Source organism: Schistosoma mansoni, chromosome W (genome assembly GCF_000237925.1).
Source record: "Schistosoma mansoni strain Puerto Rico chromosome W, complete genome".
In the NCBI taxonomy this organism is placed as follows: Eukaryota; Metazoa; Platyhelminthes; class Trematoda; order Strigeidida; family Schistosomatidae; genus Schistosoma; species Schistosoma mansoni.
In genome coordinates, this window is record NC_031502.1 from 21,766,093 (window position 1) to 21,780,031 (window position 13,939).

The 13,939-nt window shown below is 36.9% G+C and overlaps 1 protein-coding gene across 1 annotated transcript; it reads left to right on the plus strand.

Moving 5' to 3' along the window:
- Positions 1–1,978: 1,978 nt before the first annotated feature.
- On the plus strand, positions 1,979–13,275 carry Smp_130800 (putative ubiquitin specific protease 52 / poly(A) ribonuclease subunit pan2; the record flags this gene model as incomplete). The annotated part of the gene is made up of 7 exons (XM_018788972.1): positions 1,979–2,251; positions 2,384–2,601; positions 6,201–6,465; positions 6,824–6,988; positions 8,396–8,616; positions 10,372–10,932; positions 12,266–13,275. The coding sequence occupies 7 exons, from the start codon at positions 1,979–1,981 to the stop codon at positions 12,576–12,578; spliced, it is 2,016 nt and encodes a 671-aa protein (XP_018654462.1). The 3' UTR covers positions 12,579–13,275.
- Positions 13,276–13,939: the final 664 nt, after the last annotated feature.

A 13,939-nucleotide genomic window follows, 5' to 3' on the forward strand; every position in this document is an offset into this window, starting at 1 on the left:
CATTAGGACGCTGATATCTTCTCGATTCATCACCATTCAGCTCAGAGAACAAAGCTTCATCAAAATCATCCACCTTAGCTAGAAATCTCCACCATACATGTATCCTGTCCACACATGAATATTAACACTGCACGCTTATAGATAAATTCTTGGTGAATATACTTTTTTCTTTTGTATACAACAACGTTAACACTTAGCTAGTTTAGCTTTTTCACATTTGGTTTAGTAAATCATCACCAACAAATAAAAAAAATGTAGGAAATCTACTTTATAAAATTTGTCAATCGTTCTCAATCATAAATTTTACTTACCAGCATAGGGTTATGGAGTTTGGTGAGTTTAAACTGATATCATGAATGAATCAATGTTAGATCACTATTGAGAACCTGGAAGCATTGGATGACCGTTTCGTCTTAGTATGGCACTCGTGAGCAGTACGCATCCACGATCCCACACTCGGAACATGAACCCAAGACCGTCGGTTCCGCTCGCGAATGCTTAACCCACAGACAACTGGGCCAACATCCGAAGGTGCTATTGCCTAATTTCAACCAATCCCTGATATTGCGCAACCGTCCACCATTGTCTTCAGTGAATAACTGCCTAATCAGGACGAAACGGCCGTTCAGTGCTTCCAGGTTTTCAATGGCAGTCTAACATTGACCCATTCATGATATCAATTTAAACACTGCCATTTATCACTCTCAAATGGAATTCCTCCAAGTTCACAAATATTACTTTTATAAATCAGACGATTTAGTTGAACATGAATGTTTTTTCTTTTTTGTAGTGATCATGCGATATAACTAGTTGAAGTGGTTGGTTAGTAAATAACGATGTAGCAACAGAGAGAAAAAAGAGAGATATCAGCACTTTTGTTAGCATCTTTTAACAAATTGAGAATACTTAATACTATATGGAGTTTTAAAACTATAAATTAATATTATTTGTAAAGCTAAGATTTTAAAGAAAGCATTAAATACGTTTAGTTATCATTGTGCAACACTTTAATACAATCAGATGGCTCCTGTGTAATTTATGATAATAATTATTCACTTCACTGAAAGTAAATTTACTAAATTCATGAGTTAAGGCATTTAACCATGATAATTTAAACGAGTTTTGAATATTGGTCGTCTTGTTGAATTTATTTTATTTAAACACATAAATATTGGTACAATGAGGCACCAGATATATATGCGCCACACAAATCTCATCTCATTTGTGTGAGGCCTGTGATGATACTGCCTAGGTGCCCAAACTGAAGCAGGTGGTTTTCTTAGGGGGTCACACCCGGAACCTTTGACCTAAAGGTCTGATCCACAAGACAGTGGAGCATCTTAAGGAGATGCAGTCCCATGGTAGCCGGTGACCAACGATTGATTCATACGTCATTTGTTCCTTCAGGATACTGGAGTCAGCCCATGTGCACCATTGGTTTGGAATCAGGGTTTTCCGACTGCCCTAGGTGGATCATCTGTATTCACCAACTCGGTCGAATTGCCGGACATTTGCTTTTCGTCCTCTCAATTTTGTAAACAACAGTACTGCCACGAGAAGGCAGTGAGTAGGACTTCCTTGGCAGAGGCTATATATTCGCTGGCCATGTGAGAGCATTTGGAGAGGAAGAGCGGACTCTCCCCACTCTCGGCCGTACCAGGGCATTCGGTGTACACAATTCAGTCATCCTAAAGGTGTAATTTTTAGAAAGAAATTTGTTACATTAGAATTCTGTATATTATGTCACTGGTATGAATTATATGTATATTTGATTTTGAACTACACTGTAGTTGTTTGATAATGATGATTAACAATATGCGGCTGCCAAGGATGAAGTAATCAGGGTATGATATTAAAACCCACCGCTTACTCATTGAAAGCTCATTTTTACCTTATAAATAGCGTTCACATGTATATTGGGTTTTTTGATTTATCTTTTCAGTAAAATTTCCACACAAACTTATCGTGTAAACCTATTATGTCGTTTACAACTGAAACCGATTCATCTGATCATCCACATCCATGTGATGAACATATATCACCTGGCAATGAGGATGATGGTGGTGATTCCAGTCTTACTTTACCTGCTGAAGCACAGTATGATCCAACTTTGACTGGAGCAGAATATTACCAAACCGGTGGTTATTGGCATATTGGAACACAAATGATGGATTGTTTATTTCAAACTGATCGGATTGCAGATGTGGCTTTTGATCCTTTAGAAGAATTAATCTGGTGTGTGACACGCACAGTAAGTTAGTAGTCTTGATTCCAAAAGAAAACCTTCCTATTTATTAATATATGTATAATCTGTTGGTCTGTCAAATAAGGGTTTTTTGATTCACCTAGAATTATTGTACATTTTTCGGTGAATACTTTTCAGGGTCAAATGAGTGCATTCTATTCAACTACCATGGAACGTTATATAACACTTACTGTCCCATTGATTTCGGATGTGAATTCACTTGAAACTGTCACACCATATACTGGGTTAAAACAAGTCTTTCCTTCGCCTCGTCCGATAGAACATTCTGTTTTTGTTTTGGCTAATAATGCTTTACATGCTTATACAAAAATGGGCAGACCATTAGCTTCTGTTGTGTAAGTTTAATTGAATTATAATCAATATTTTGTTGAAATCTTGATTACATGAACCTGTATTTTTAGGTCTTTGGTTTGTTTCATTTTTATATTTTCTTTCTGTCCTCAAAAATTCAGTAAAGCATCCATCAGTACTTCAGTGATAATCGAATTCATGATTTTCAGACATGGCGCTTAAGACGTCCAGCGCCAAAGAACCTGAAGAAATGTTCAGATCGACCGAAATTTTTACGAAAATCGAACTTGGTTTGGACTCCAACATGCAATAAATCTGCAATGCTGTTAGTAATAAAAGAAAAATTGTCACTTATTAGTTACCCACACTGAAAGAATGCTTTTCATTGAAGTACTTGGAAAGAAAACTATGTTAGGGGGAGTGGTCCTGACAATCTGGGAGCGTGATCAAAGACCCCAAGCCATAACTGTTCGAGCCTAGTCACAATTTTTCTGTTAGTAGTTTTAAATCTATTATTATCACTACAAACGGAAATCTGTTGGACAACGTGAGATGTGCTATTTTCAGAACTGACCTTCCCTTCGGTTATTTGAGGACAGCGCATCTGCAGATATTAGTTACAGTGGGGGAAAACAGTTTGACTTTACCGTCGGACCATAAGTTTGATGCTTTTAGTCCTATCGCTTTCCAATCAACCTGATTGGGTATGATTAGGACCTAACGAAACAAATGTTCCAATTATAATAGAGTTCGATTGGATCATCATGATATGGAAGTCTATATTGGCTAGTAGATATCAGTCATATTGTAGTGAACAGAACACACCAGTGGGGACAGTCGAATGCATTTAAACACGACATTACAGAATCCCTTAGTCAAATCTGAGAGCCAAACAGCAAATGCTTAATTTGTAAAATATCAATCAATTGTTTCAAACTTGACTATTCCTTTGCAAATGTCAATCAATCGTCTCAGACTTCACTGCTATTACGTTCTCATACCAACCGCTTTCTGTACCCGTTCTTTCCTTCTCAACCTTCTTCTTTCAGACATTCTATTCCTGACACACGTTATATACTACTTATGTCGACATAAGTAGCACACACCACAATATCAGTATGTATATTTGTAGAGATTGTAGTATTTTCACAGTTGAAATCACAAGTTGATCTAAGTTAGATTACCATTAAAAACCTGGAGGCACTGTACGGCCGTTTTGTCTTAGTATGGGACTCCTCGGGTGTAAGACAGTTATCCACCTCGGGCAATGGGTAAAGGACTGAGCAGGATTATGGATTGATTGGAGTTAGACAATAACACCTTCGGATGCCGGCTCAGTGTTCTAGAGGTTAAGCATTTGCTCGTGAACCCGAAGGTTCTGGGTTCGAGTCCCATGTGTATGATCGTAAATGCTCACTGCTGAGGAGTCCTATACCAGGAAAAAAGGCCGTACAATGCTTACAGGTTTTCAATGGTGTTCTAGCTTAAATCGACTCGTGATTTCAACCGCAAAAATATTAGTCATGTCTACACATATATCAGAGCGTTCACTCCTATAACAATTGTAAAATATACATGAGATTCTCTAAGATTGGAAAGCGTGAGTCAATTAAAGTTAGACCACCGTCGAAAACCTGGAAGCACTGGACGGCCGTTTCGTCCTATTGTGGTTCTCCTCAGCAGTAGGCATCCACGATCTCGCCTCGCGAGATTCGGACCCAGAACCTACCGGTCTCACGCCAGAGCACTTAACCCCTACATGGCTGAGTTAGCCGGCATCCGAAGGTAATAATAATCATATGCTCACTAGTGGCTGACTTCGAGAGGTAAATCCAGGAGTTCTAGTGAGAAGCAGTGACCAATGGAGTTCAAACCACGTCTGTTGTGAGATAGGAACTCACTAAAGACATTGGTGAACGGTTTCTCAACTTCATGGATTAGTTGGAGTTAAACATAAACACCATCGGATTCCGGATCAGTGGTCTATCGGTTAAGTGCTCTGGCGTGAGACTGGTAGGTCCTGGATTCGAATCTCTCGAGGTGAGGTCGTGGACGCCCACTGATGAGGAGTCCCATAATAGGACGAAACGGCCGTCCAGTACTTCCAGGTTTTCTCTGGTGGTCTAGCTTCAATTGACTCACGCTTTCAACTATGCAAATACTAAATCTCCACAAAAACCCCTTCTGATAATATATGAGATTGTCAAATTTTGTATTGCGCGAAATAATCAGTGACAATTCATTGCTAGCACATATTAATTGTATTGATTGTATTCCATATTATCATTTTCGGGTGAGCCAGTATAAAAGAAACACATGAATTTTTGTTGAGATAGTTTTTTTTTAAACTTAATTTATTTAAATTGTTAACACACATTATTGTTAGTAAAGTTAGATTGATAATTGTAGGAAAAGACAAGTATCCTTAAGATAAATTCCTTCGATCATTCGGTAAATAAACCTTAAGGACTTTGTCCATCTTTTGTCCACCTCTTTAGAAATCAACTATCAATCTTTCAGCTTGTTACAACCAACGTAAAACTTTGCAAATATATCAATCAGCAGAGGTTACCTCATAAAATCAAAGTGAGGTGTAATTCACTCTGTCAATAACGAAAGAGTCAAAATACTTGTAGGGTAATGATATTAAGAAAGATTAGAAATATGGTTTAGAAAGAGTCAGTCAGTCAGTCACAACGTAGAGCTTCGTACGTACGTACATCAGTTCGAGTTGCCATAACACTTTAGCACAGAGATGCAGCTGTCGATTCAAATTCCATAGTTGTAGAAGTAGTAAGGGTATAAGCAGTAATCGGTTTAGAAAAAAGAAATAAGTTTATAAAAAGTATGGAATAATATAGAAACTTAAGATGTATATACGAATGCAAATAATGAATGTTTCAGGCTCTGTGCAACCGACTTTGTGCCATGTCACAGTAAGTAACCAATCATTGATGACAATGATCGCACAGACCGCTCAACTATTTTGTTTACATCTTCCAATATAGGTTAGACTAAAGGATTCATGTCACATCTTGATTTTAACCGTCCAACAAGCTATTGTAATCAGCACTAAGGATTATTAGAAAAGGTTTATAATCACTACTTTAACAATAAATAGTTGAATCAGTAGTTCTAAATTAACTAGATGAAGTCAGGATCTGTAACTAATTATTATTTCACAAATTAATAACAATTAGTTAACTCCTCTATAATTTGTGTTAGCCACATAATGATGGGACATTTTTATAAAATGTTTTATTCATCATTGTTTTCTCTATATTCCCATTTCAAATTCAGGGCAAATATCATCTTTGGTTCAGCATTTGTAGATCAATGCTGCTACTAGTTAGAGCTTTTAAACAAGTAACAGTGTGGGGTGGCATTGAATTATTATTGGATAAGCCGAAATCAAACGATTGCATCACCTATAAGGACTTCAATGTTTCCCCCACCATCTGAATCGTGTGTTTAAGGCGAGTGGGAGACTAGTCAACTGTTTTTATGTGAGTGTATTTACTTACTGGGTTTTCATTGCTAAACACAATAATCAATATTTACTAACTGGATAAACTGCTACATATGACGGTGAAATATTTTATTCCTCACTTATGTTGTTTATGGATAATAATTTCCTTTTCAGACATAAATCCATGCTGGAGTTAGAATGTTTAGCTGTAACTGGTCCTACTGGTACCTTGATGAGTGGGTCCGGTATTAGAGGAGCTGGTAATGGTCTGGGGAATTTTGCACGATTTTTCTTGGGTGGTCTTCAACCAACCCTACTAGAAGTAGATGCCGTAGAACGTTGGGGTGAAGTAATCAATACAATAGATGTTGGAATTGGTGGGTCTGTAGTGCTTCGACCATTCAGTGGTGGCTTATGCGCTGGAAATACAAATGGAAAAGTAGGTTTCCCTTCATTTTGTCTATATGTATGTGTACTTACGTTGAATTCATTTCTTCATTGGCGTCATAATTGTATTATAAAACAATTATTTGATAAATAGTCTTTAAAAGTGTACCGGTGGATTCACCACACAATAACTATCGGAGATTCATATTTCCCTTTTTCTCAACCCTTTCCATCAAATCGTGACTTTAGGAGCGGAAATGATTTAGTTGAATATGCATTTCTTTCGCAAGTTGACTACTGTAAACAATCTCAATAGTATAGTCGTTACGATCCATTGAAAATTGTTTGTCATTTTTTGTAACTAAACTTCGTATCCGACGCTTTTTTCCTCTTCGCATTATACTCTTTAGGTTATGATAATCGATTCACGAACCAGTCATGGTATTGTACGTGAATTAGATGCACATACTGGTGAAATCTCTGATATGACAGTTGATGCGAATAGTCATACATTGGTCACTTGTGGATGGTCACGTGTCGGTGATTCTGGATTACGTGTGGACCGCTTGTTGAGAGTATGATCTTCATTTTCATTAAATTTCTCATTTTAATTCGATTTGATTTTGTACAAAATTGATTATTACCATAATGAATCACCATTAATTCTATTTCGAAGTATTTTATTGAAGTTCTGCAATTTGGTTATAAACAAGATGCATTCGAGTGTAGTAAGAATTGTACGAGTTGTTAACATTCCTTGTTTGATAACGTTGTGGAAGAATATTTCTTGTTGAAAGACCTGTAAAGTGAACAATAAATATTGAATGTACTATGTGTGGTTTCAAATCTCAGAATGTTGCTGCCACCTAAGATTAGTCAGGCATGAATCTTCCCTTAGAATAGTTTCTGTTGTATTAGCTCTGTGTTTTTCTATACTCATTGCAGCATCGTGAACTCAAAGCCACCATAATGTGATCTTACAGAGCCGACCTTTTCTAACTTCTTTCATCTGGAGGTAGACAGCACTTTTATTTATTATGCTGGTTGACTTACAAAAACCACTTGAATGAATGCTAAATTATTTAAAATTGTAACATACCATCAGTCTGCAAAATTCTTATCCTTTGATCTAAATTGCATGGGAGGGTGAAGTCTTTGAGGCCCCGCCAAACAGTCGCAGTCAGTTTGTAAAGGTTATTTTCTCATTATTGATACAAATGACTGAAGTTGATCAATTTTTATTGTGATGTGTACATCCTGAGTTTATTGACTATATACTACCAACTAGTCACATGTTTTCATTGTCAGCGGAGTTCAGACCACTCGTTTCATTTAATTACGTACTGATTTCGATTCTCAAGGTGAACATTAACAGTACTGAGATGTAAGCGCATACAGGTGATGCGTCTTGAATAGAAAGAGACGTGGGTGAGACTATAATTTATGGATGACCTTTGAGGAACGCTAGAGTGACCTCGAGAGTGTCAACATAACTACGACCAAATGAGGGTTATAAAGCAGTGTGAGAAATTACAATTATGATTTACAGTTGATCGTCAAAGTTAGGAATTAGGCTTAGGGTTTTCATCACGAACTGACATCAGCTATAATGCCAAAACTCTATTTATCCAAATAGATGAGTTGATTTCGCGCCGAAATTCGAGACCTATTATTTTATACCTGACTGGTCCATCCATAAATTAGTCTCACCGAAACGTGCGTTATGGTTTCCACTGCCAACTACTATCCAACTTTAATGGAAAGTCGTAATCAATGATTTTTCATAACTTTAAATACTGCCCTTCAAAGTCAGTGCAATTAGAAATTAATGCTTCTTATTCCTTAAATCGAATTAAGGTTTGTATCATCATCTGACCAACAGAGGTGGTTTGTCCTCTTTTTATCTTATTTTATTACTGTTGCTATGTAGCTCTTTGTAGTTATCGATATCATTGCATTATATTACACATATGTGCATCTAGGTATATGATCTTCGGTCGGGTCGTGCTCAAGTCCCACTCTCTTCATCACTAGATCCATGTTTTGTTCGATTTATACCTGGTTGCAGTGATAGTTTATTGGCTACTTCACAAACTGGTGCTTTTCAAACTATACAATGGGGTAAAATTGCGTTTTCCCCCAATGATTTAGGTCAATTGTGGTTAGGTTACGACCGACTAGTTGCCACAGATCTATCACAAAAGTAAGTTTCTGTCATTTTTTTCCATTTATTAGTGTTTTTTACGTCCAAAAATATTTACTTCATTCAATACAACTCAAGACAATCTTCAATGTTGGTTCTGTGGTCTTGAATTTACTTATTTCAAAATGAAAGATGACTATACATCACTTTATTACTCTGTAAGTTGCCCTCAAAAAAGATGCACAACGTCATGTGTATGTACATAAAAAATGTTGGCGTACTTGTAGCTTTGATATCTCTCTAATTGGGTTGTGTGGTGTTAAATGATCCGGTTTCACATATCTCAAAATTAGTAGGTAGCTTGTACAATCGTAATTTTATTATACTAGAGATTATGATATCTTGGTCCAGTAGGGATTCTTACAACGCTGTCGTAGAACGTAATATAAAAGAATGCGATTTCACATATATTTTTAGTCGTTTAGCTTCTTCCCCATCAAAAGGGTTAACGAATCCATGTTAACGTTCTGCACTCACTCAGTTACTGTTGAAGGCTAAGATAAACCGTCTAACCTTAATCACACATTCAATTTCATTGGCATTGAAGGTTTGTAACTGAAGTGAAGTGGGGTGGTGGCTCATTGCAAAACTATTAAAATGTTAAGTCGATACCAAACAGTCCGTCAGTCATCTACAACGTAGGATCGGGCACGTATATGCATCGGTCCAAATTGGTACACGTCATTAGCACAACAAGATCAACAGCATCTCTGTTATGCTGATTGTCTGAAGGAAACACCTTACTGCCGTCACACCTCTGTACACTCAGCAGCATGACTTCGCCTTCGGACCCTGGGTTTGCTGCTTTTAGTCTTACCGCTATTCAACCGACCTGTCTGGCATGGTAGGACTTTGAGGAACGATTGTTCCAGCCAGTATAACTCGACTGGTTCATCACGATAGGCAAGCCTGACCACCACGTCAAGTTAGCAGCAACGGTCGGGAAGTTCGGGGTTAAGCAGCAGAATATTAGTATGTTAGTGTTGTTTGTAAAAGTAATTATATATATATATATATATATATATATATATATATATATAATATTCATGAAACGTGTTCATAGAAAATTAAATAATGAGGTTATATTAGGACAAATTACGTAAGAATAAGAAATTAAAAGTAGAGTCTGAAAAAGCGTAACTACGTTGATGGCCAGCGCAAATGAAAAGGTTGTACAAATGTTTTATGTACACAAAGATCAGGTTTATTTGTGTATATTTTTGTAACTTCTGCTAATATGTAAAGGGATCGAATCCGAAAACATAAGTTGGGTTCAATGGAATCCTTTCGATATCTTTGAGGGCTAAATTGTTACCGATGTAGTGATTGGTACTGACTAAATACGTCAGAATACAGAGCTTATTGTTTTATTTTCTCTTTTGGTAAACCATGAGAGACATTATAAGCAAAGATGGATAGTGGCTAGCAGTGGAGTTCAGGACGCGTGTTTCGTCCTATTCGGGACTCGTCAGTTGCATGTACCTGCACCTTAGAGTTGATATTCACTCTGGGACCCGAACCCTGTACCGTTTTCTTCAAATGCCATCATATTATCCACTTAGCTACTGACCCCTGATAACCACTAGCTTGTGCAATGGGGTGAAGTTTAAATTCACTTGGTATTGTTTGTTTGGATCTTCCCATTGATGTTTGGGACTGCGATTGATCAGTCTCTTATTGGTATATATGCAGAGAGACATTGTTCAGAAATACATGGCATTCATTGTATCATATTTCATTTTCCTTATTATTTAGTGGGAATTGTGTCGTTTTCGCCACTGAAGCTGGACAACTACATTTATATATTCATGACATAAATTTATGCCAATTCAATACATCACCGTTACCTACAGAATTCGCTTCTCCATTCCCAGAAAGTTTATGGCCTACAAATACGCTGCAAACTACAATCCCGGTAAATTATTCACTGATGATTTTTGATGATCCTACTAGTACACTGTATGGAAGCAATTTAGCTGGAATCGGTAAAACAGCTGCTGAATCAGTTGGCTTACAAATGTTAGCTGCTTCTTTACATCAACCGCCAGAAAGTTTATCCAGTCCAGACTTTCTAAATCTTGTTGAACGTCGTAAAGCGGAAGCAGCACGTGAAGCGGTTCTTACTGCTTATAAACCAATTGAATATGACGATTATCGTTTTTCATTAGCCAATGTTCCTTTTATCGCTTATCCACCACCAATATTCGATCCAACCAATAATCAAATTGAAGATGAATCAAGTTGCATATGGAAAACTAAACTGGATACAATGTGTACATCGGATTGGCCAGAAGATTTGAATGAATCACAGCACAAGTAATTGTTCACATTTATGAAAACCCCCACTTATTTATTTTCCCCCTACTTAAAACGTCCAACATAAATTATGTTTATCTATGTGTATATGTATGTGTTTATCTGTGTTTCTGTATTGAGGATGGTAAATTGCTTAATGGTGATTCTTTGATAATACTGAAGATATTCACTTTTATCTTAATTCCTTGGAAATAAGAGATTAAATCTTGATATTTTCACTTTGTTGTCATTTTAGGTTGGATAAGAATGTATACAAAGTGTAGGATTATGTTCTCAGTTTTGAATGCCTTACTTTTTAACACATGGAAATCAGTTTAATGATATATATATATATATATATATATATATATATGCGTCACATAAATCTCATTTGATTTGTGTGAGGGCTGTGATACTGCCCGGGTGCCCAAACTGAAGCAGGTGGTTTTCTTAGGGGGCCACACCCGGAACCTTTGACCTAGAGGTCTGATCCACAAGGCAGTGTAGCATCGTGAGTAGATGCAGTCCCATTGTAGTCGGTGACCAACGATTGATTCATACGCCATTTGTTCCCACAGGATACTAGAGCCAGTCCATGTGCACCATTGGTTTGGAATCCTGGTTTTCCAACTCCCCTAGATGAACTTTCCGTGTCCACCAACCCGGTTAAAGCGCCGGACATTCGCTTTTCGTCCTCTCAATTTCGTAAACAACGCCCGTGGTGTGAGAAGGCGATGAGTAGGACTTCCCTGTCAGAGGCTATATACGCGTGTTCATGTGAAAACATTTGGAGAGAGAGAGCGGACTCTTCTCACTCTCAACTGTACCAGGGCATTTGTGGGCTGTTTTATCTGCTATACGAGGTAATAATTTATAGAATAAATGTTAAGCATATATGTCCATTTGACAAATACAAAAAGAAGATGAAGATTGCTAGTATAATCGGTATTTGAAAAATTAGAAGGGATGATAAAGACTACTGTGAAATATAATGGTTTGGATATGTGTATTTTGTATACCGAGACCAAGCTTGAATGGATAGCTACAATCGTGCACAAATTTCTGAACCATATCTTCTTTGATTCAGTTCTTTTGTTTTTGTTAGTTATATGCAAAGGTTAGTGTGAATAATAACCAACTATGTAGATGAAATTAGGTTTAGAGGTATTTCAAACTTGGGATTTGTTGAAAACCGTGTTTTTTCCAGTACTAAGTAAGCTATCAATCAACTTAATTCTCGGATAACTTCGTATTTTGTTCCACCTTATTCATCTACACGATTTATCACATCTCTCACTAACTTTCCTCTCATCTATGTTCATTAATTTCCCAATTACCTTTCTTTTTTATACAGAGTAATGAAAGAAGTTGATCCTGATCTTTTAAATAATGCCAATAGAAAACGAGCTGTACGTAAGCCACCTCAATGGGGAACTGTATGGCATCCATATTCCACGGATGAAGTAACAATGAACTCATACACTACTCACAATAATAATAATATTGATGATAATAGCTTGGAAACTGGATGTTCTAGTCCATTGCAATTAGGTCGTTTCGAACATGTTGCAATGAAAGCAACAACAACAATCAACACTACTATCACCACTAACACCATCACCGCAAGTACATCATCCACATCGACAGCGGTCACCAATAACAAATAGCCTACATTAACATAGTCATGTTATCGTTATCATTAAAATGCATTTCAGTTGTTTGTTTCAGTTATTGTCATCGTCACTTGACTTTTTTTCCTTTTTCGATGTTAACAAGGCTTCATAAGTGAAGTTATTTACACCACTACATTTCCATCGATGCTTTGATATATATATATATATATATATAATTAACAACACAACATACATTGTCCATTGACATCAAGTCACCAATCACCATGTATGATCAATTTTATTTTATATACTTACTATCAGAAGTAATACTACTGAATAGTTCTGTTAGTAGTTTAGATTATGTACAAATGTTTAGATTTTTCCCCTACATTATATGGTAGTATGGTATTTCTTATTCCTCTGTATTGATTATACTTAGTTCAAATCGTCTTTTACTGTTTTTTTTTGCATTATATATATATATTAATTGATTAGACAGGTTTCCTTTTCTCAGTTAAGAAAACCATACCTGTGGGGGGGTTACTGTTTTTTTTTAATTAAAAAAATGACTCCACTGCTTTTTCCCACATTTTAACTGTTATTTTTACGAACTGTTCATGAAGGAATCAATGAGAAACAATTGTTTAGACAATGATTGTCTGATACTTTTTCTTTTTTTTTTACAAAAGAAGTTTTTCATGAATAGTTTTGTTTATTCTATGATTTTTTAAAAAAAATTTGTTTCCGGGGCATTTTACTTTGATAAACATCGATATATATATATAAATATGCATCAAATAGGCATAGGCAACATGTGAAAGTAACTTATCAATCAATATTGATTCGGTTCAAGTTCTTATTGCCCCCAAATGCCCTGGTACGGTCGAGAGTGGGGAGAGTCCGCTCTTTCTCTCCAAATGCTCTCACATGGCCACGCGTATACAGCCTCTGCCAGGGAAGTCCTACTCACTGCCTTCTCGTGGCACTACTGTTGTTTACGAAATTGAGAGGACGAAAAGCGAATGTTTGGCAATTTGACCGGGTTGGTGAATACAGAGGATCCACCTAGGGGAGTTGGAAAACCAGGATTCCAAACCAATGGTGCACATGGACTGGCTCTAGTATCCTGAGGGAGCAAATGGCGTATGAACCAATAGTTGGTCACTGGCTACCATCGGACTGCATCTCCTTAGGATGCTCCACTGTCTTGTGGATCAGACCTTTAGGTCAAATGTTCCGGGTGTGGCCCCCTAAGAAAACCATCTGCTTCGGTTTGGGCACCTGGGCAGTATCACAACCCTCACATAAATCAAATGAGATTTGTGTGGCGCATATTTATCTGGTGCTTCCTTGTACCAATATTTATGTGTTTAAATAAGTAAAACTTTGGAACCTTAGAATGAATATTGGAGTAA